The sequence below is a fragment of the Etheostoma spectabile genome, chromosome 22 (genome assembly GCF_008692095.1).
Source record: "Etheostoma spectabile isolate EspeVRDwgs_2016 chromosome 22, UIUC_Espe_1.0, whole genome shotgun sequence".
Classification (NCBI taxonomy): Eukaryota; Metazoa; Chordata; class Actinopteri; order Perciformes; family Percidae; genus Etheostoma; species Etheostoma spectabile.
In genome coordinates, this window is record NC_045754.1 from 19,820,610 (window position 1) to 19,825,956 (window position 5,347).

At 39.9% G+C, this 5,347-nt stretch overlaps 1 protein-coding gene across 1 annotated transcript in view; it reads right to left on the reverse strand.

Annotated features, from left to right (window-relative positions):
* The window catches only part of LOC116672597 (importin-4), a gene marked incomplete in the record, with an annotated part of 17,713 nt that overhangs the window by 7,708 nt on the left and 4,658 nt on the right, over positions 1–5,347 (reverse strand). The window contains 15 exon segments of the mRNA XM_032504514.1: positions 59–170; positions 556–679; positions 862–975; positions 1,445–1,558; positions 1,772–1,901; positions 2,152–2,260; positions 2,342–2,451; positions 3,168–3,221; positions 3,345–3,500; positions 3,747–3,830; positions 3,945–3,965; positions 4,387–4,566; positions 4,835–4,964; positions 5,150–5,191; positions 5,287–5,347. The exon segment at positions 5,287–5,347 is cut by the window's right edge and continues 19 nt beyond it. Coding sequence (XP_032360405.1) covers positions 59–170; positions 556–679; positions 862–975; positions 1,445–1,558; positions 1,772–1,901; positions 2,152–2,260; positions 2,342–2,451; positions 3,168–3,221; positions 3,345–3,500; positions 3,747–3,830; positions 3,945–3,965; positions 4,387–4,566; positions 4,835–4,964; positions 5,150–5,191; positions 5,287–5,347 — 1,541 coding nt within the window.

Consider the following 5,347-nt stretch of genomic DNA (forward strand, 5'->3'; position numbering starts at 1 on the left):
GGCAGGCAACCGCTCTACCACTGAGCCACAGCCGCCTAAATGTTTGTATGTTTCATACCGTAATGTCTTTATTGGACTTGAGGGCGAGTAGCATAACGGTTGTAATGGCCGGGAGGTGAGGAGTCAGGCAGTCCGGGTTGATTGTGGATACAGCAGTGTAGAGACTGTACCTGAAGGACAGAAGCACAAAGGGAGACAAAAAGATTTGTATACGTATATATATATATATATATATATATATATACATTTTTTTTAATACATTTTTAAAGGGCTTTTCCCTTTATTAGTGACAGTGGATAGACAGGAATGGGGGAGAGAGATGAGGGATGAAACGCAGCAAAGGGCCGCAGGTCGGATTTCGAACCCGGGCCGCTGCAGGACTCAGCCTACATGGGGCGAACACTCTTACTGGGTGACCCAGAGGCCGCCCCTGTACACGTATTTCTTTTAGTGTTTTATATATTTTCCTTCAGTTTATCTTAAACTAACAGACCGTATGGGGGGAATGGCCGATTGGAGACGGGAAAAAAAATTTACACACACTGAGTTACGTACGTGCTGCATCTCAAGCCAGGGTCATCAGTGGTGTTGGTGAGGTTGAGGCCCAACTGAACTAACTCCGCAGCAAGAGGACAGAAGACATCTTTGCCAATGGTACAGGCCAGCATAGACAGTGTAACTAACAGCAACAACAACAAAAGGGTCAACATCCATTCATTCAGTCGAGTTTGGTGTTTCAATTAAAAAAAAAAAAAATTGATGCCTAACGGAGTAAAGCAAAAAGTGGGCAAATAGTTTGTTCTAAATATACTGTACATTACAACTTCTTCCTTTTCTTTGCTAATCTCTGTGGTTACATACCCAAGGAAGGAGTTTGCAGAGACCTCATTTCCTCTGTGGTGGTAGTCACGAAGCCCTTTAGGCTTTCAATAACTGGAGGCAAGTAGGGAACCAGCAGCTCCTCGGCAGCTTTGGCTGATAAGACAATGATTCACAATGGGGCTTGCACTACTTCACTTTGATCCCAAGAGTAAAAGTTTCTTCGCAAGTTTGTTTCATAGTGGACCAAGTGTTACAAAAGGTTAACATTACACCAAAAGCTTTATGTTTTTATTGGGTAGTACTTCAGCCATAAAATGAGCTGGAGTATTGTTTGGCTAAAGTGTAAAACTACACACTCTCTGTCTCAGCTCTCCACTTCAGAAATACAATCTCTAAGCTAAATTAACCTATAGACTTGCAAACTGAGGCTCAAAGTCATACCATTATGTTGATTTTTACAATCTTCTTGTGTGTTTTTGTATTGTTGTAGTGTAGTGACAAAAAACGAACACTGCTAAAGTGAGTTATAAGCTTAACATAAGCTTAATATTTTAGTATAGTATATTATAGTAAGCCGGAAAATTGCATGATTGCACCTGATGAATCTTTGACGTTTTCTTACCTATGTCACCTATAGCAAACAGAGCCAGCTTTTTTATCTTGAGGTTTTCCGTGTTGTCAAGGGCAGACAACATAGTTTCCATGAGGGTGGGCAGGTAGGGCTCAATATCTGCTCCTGTTAAGCCAAAAAGAAAGAGAAGATGAAGCATGAAGAGTAGACTCTATTCTGACAACAATTACCACCTAGCTGTTCTATGTCATCAACCGGCCAAGTTGCAGTTTACATTCATGTCATGGTTCATAGGAAGGCTGTTTCCTCTAGCAGGGAGCAAGGTGCGCAGGCAAACTGTGCTAGTCATTGAATAAACCTTTTTTTTTTTAAGCTTACCTAGGTTGTTGATGAAGTTCTTCAGGGTATAAAAGACCTTGGTGACATAAACACCCTTGGTTTGGTTAAAGGACGAAAGGTAACCCAGCAACAAAGGCATCAACTCCGCACAGTACTTGCTCACTTCAGGCTGGGAAGAAAAGTTGGTAAAAAGAAATTTAGAACAGAAAACCAAAAATAGACTAATTTATGTTTGAAATAAGTTTTATTTACTATAATAATAGAACATTTTGTAATATGTTAAACTATAAATACTGCACATGTGCACTAATATTTGTGAAAATGTAGTAACCAGTAACCAGTACTCCTATTCCAAGGGATGCAATATTTTCTTGAAATGTATATCCACCCCTACATACACAGTTGCTGTGTTGACTTACCTGTAAATGTTCAGAGAACTGTTCCAGGGCCAAAAGGCCAGCACTGCGCACCACCTGATTACTGTCAGAGAGACTCTGGCACACTGTCTGCAGCATCGATAACAGCAACCTAACATCGACAGATATAAAGGTGAATTTAAAAATAGAAAACAAGTAAATGGGGAACTTTTTCCATGTCAGCTAGACATACTTGGTGCGTATATAGTCAGCACAGCCTTCAGCCAGCACACCAAGACACGTGATACCCCCCTTCCTCTCATAGGGGTTTTCACTGGCAAGGCAGGTTATGGCAAAAGGCATCTAAAACACAAGACACAGTGTAATTCACTCACCCTTCACTCACCTCACTGGCACCAACAACCAAAATTGTTTAAATCTCCTTTCTTTCCCATTCTGACATTCAGTTTGGAGTTCAGGAGATTGTCTTGACCAGAACCACACCCCTAAATGCATTGAAGCAACTGCCATGTGATTGGTTGATTAGATAATTGCATTAATGAGAAATTGAACAGGTGTTCCTCGTAATCGTTAAGGTGAGTGTTTATTGTCAAGCGTAGGGTTGGGTACAAAATAGAATAATAGAAAAAAAGTAATGAGTGCCCCTTCAAAGCTAATGTTTGAAGTCCCTCTAGTGGACAGAACGTATACAAACCACATGCTGATAGTGGCATTGACAATGCATGAGCCGGAGTACTGAAGTAAATATTACTAACATTCTCAATTTGAGCGTTAAATATTAGAATATTATTCATTTGAATGGTATTATATAGGAAGATTCACAGCTCTAATGTACATTGACGCTGTGCACTTGTCCTACAGGATTACATTGCAGCCCAGTTCACACCTACCGGTTACAGCATTCTCGCTATATATTTAATACTTGACCATTTCAAAGATTTATGTTTGCATTAGTTATTTAGACACAAATGCATGGGAAAACGGGGTCCAGGTAAAATAGTACCAAAATTACCCTTTAACGTAACATATGTGTTAACCTCAACATCCATATGACTTACCAGTTGTTGAAGCAGTTTCTCTGCGGGCATATGGAGGGCCATAGTGTCAATTATCTGTAAATAGAGCAAAAACAATTCATCAAGATTAATCTTCCTTGCAACTCCCCAGTGAATCTACTAAAGCTGTTGCAAAGTACATTTTCTTACACAACAGAAGAACACATTGGAGATTAATACCTGAGAAGCACAGCGTTTGGGATTGTCATTGTCTATGCCGTCTCCGTTGTCATCCTCCACATCCTCTGGGTCATGCTCCCCAGGTGGAGGAGCAGCAACCAGGACAGGGAAAATGGTCTGCAGGATGGGGTTCAACAGCTTCTGCTTCAACACCGTCTACAAAGTAGATACAATCATGAAGATCTTTTTGTAGTTTACTATATATGATGTATATAATATAAAAGCCAAACACTTTGTAATTGGCCAGTAAAGCAGAAAATATAAATCTTCCATCTTCTGTTTAAAAAAAAGCTTTTCAAATATGCAAACCGAGGAGACCTGACCATTATTGTGCCAAATGACTCATAGCTGTTCTTGATCCTTATTACTAATTTATTTATAGTAGCATATGGTTTATTTTACCTTGCTATTCAGCTTGATGAGGAAGGCAATACAAGAGAGTGCTTTCACTCGCAGGGAGTCACTCAGTGTGGTGTCACTGCCCACCTGACACAAACATTGATAAATATGTTATTATCTGTTAATTCTGAAATTCCAATACAATTCACAACACAGCAGGGGGAAGTAAAGACAAAATTCAGACAGACATTCAGCTCCCACCTCCAACCAGAAGCCGAAAATCTCAAAACATGAGGGTCATGATGGACACCTCCTCATGAGTCATAACACCTCCTGGCTCACTGGCTTGCCCTGTGCACAGACAAACATTACAGTGAGCACAGCTCTCTCCCAAATACAACTCTGATTGTAAATCAACTCACAGGTTCAATTCTGGATCCATGCAACAAAGAATTTACATTGCTATAAGCACATTAATGAACATAAAATAATATTAATACATATTACAATTTACCTGATTCCTTGATGATGGTGTTTCAAAGCAACAATCAGACTTGGGATGATAGAACACATTTGATCTGTAGGCCAGCAAAAGCAATCAATCATTAAAAAGTGTATAGATACATCCCATTGTAATGTTTTGAATGTCTATATACTATTTGAAAGCTGTTGCTGCCAAATGTCAAAGTTAAAACTGCCTAACCATCTCTTCTGAGCCAGTGTATGCAGTTATGGCTGTAAGGGTAAGGATGCAGTAGTACAAAGCTGTTGGGTTGTTGTGGTCCTGCAGTACGGTACTAAACAGCTGTAGCAGCTGGCAGTAGTGAGGCTTGAAAGGCTCAGGGTTGGACTCCATCACCTTATTGAGCAGCAGGAAGCCAACCTGTTAGGACAGAAGAGCGTTGCTATTCCAAGGCTGTGACTGACGAAGATCGTGGCATACGATATAACAGCAGACTGAAGTATTTAAACAACTCCCAACAAACTGTAACTCTTTAGTCATGAAATGAAAAATGAAATACACTGTTGTAACCACAGATTGTAAATTAGACTTGAGATGTTCAGCAATCATTTGAAGGTCCTAATGAAAATAACAGTTAACTGTTAGATAAATGAACCGTATCTAAATTTGAGTTACGTGAGTCTTGTACCTGTCGTTCATGAGGGTTGCTGCTTTTGGTGGTTTGATTGAGAAACTCCATCAGGGCTGGCCAGCGGTCTGGTGTTTCATGTTTGACCATAACTGCGCACAGTTGGGAGAGTGAATGCTGCACTGTGTGCCTGCAAATTAGAGATTTATAGGCACACATTTAGTTCAGGCTCATTCCTATGTCACATGTGTATGGCTGCATACGTCCATACACACTTGAGATAACATTTTATATGTGTCAGTGTCATTCACAACACATACAATCTGGTTAATTTAAGACACAATACGTTATAATTAAATAAATAAAATAACTTACTCCGTTTCCTGCATGAAGGCCTGCAGCACCACTGCCTTAAGGCTGCATGAATAAACAAGGGCAAACATCAAAATTAACTTATTTTCCACTATAACTAGGTGTAGTGTAAATTCTTCAGTGAAAGAAAATGTATGAACCTTTCTCTATCATTAGGGATAATCTTATTCCAGTGCTTCTTCACTCTCATCCTCAGCATCA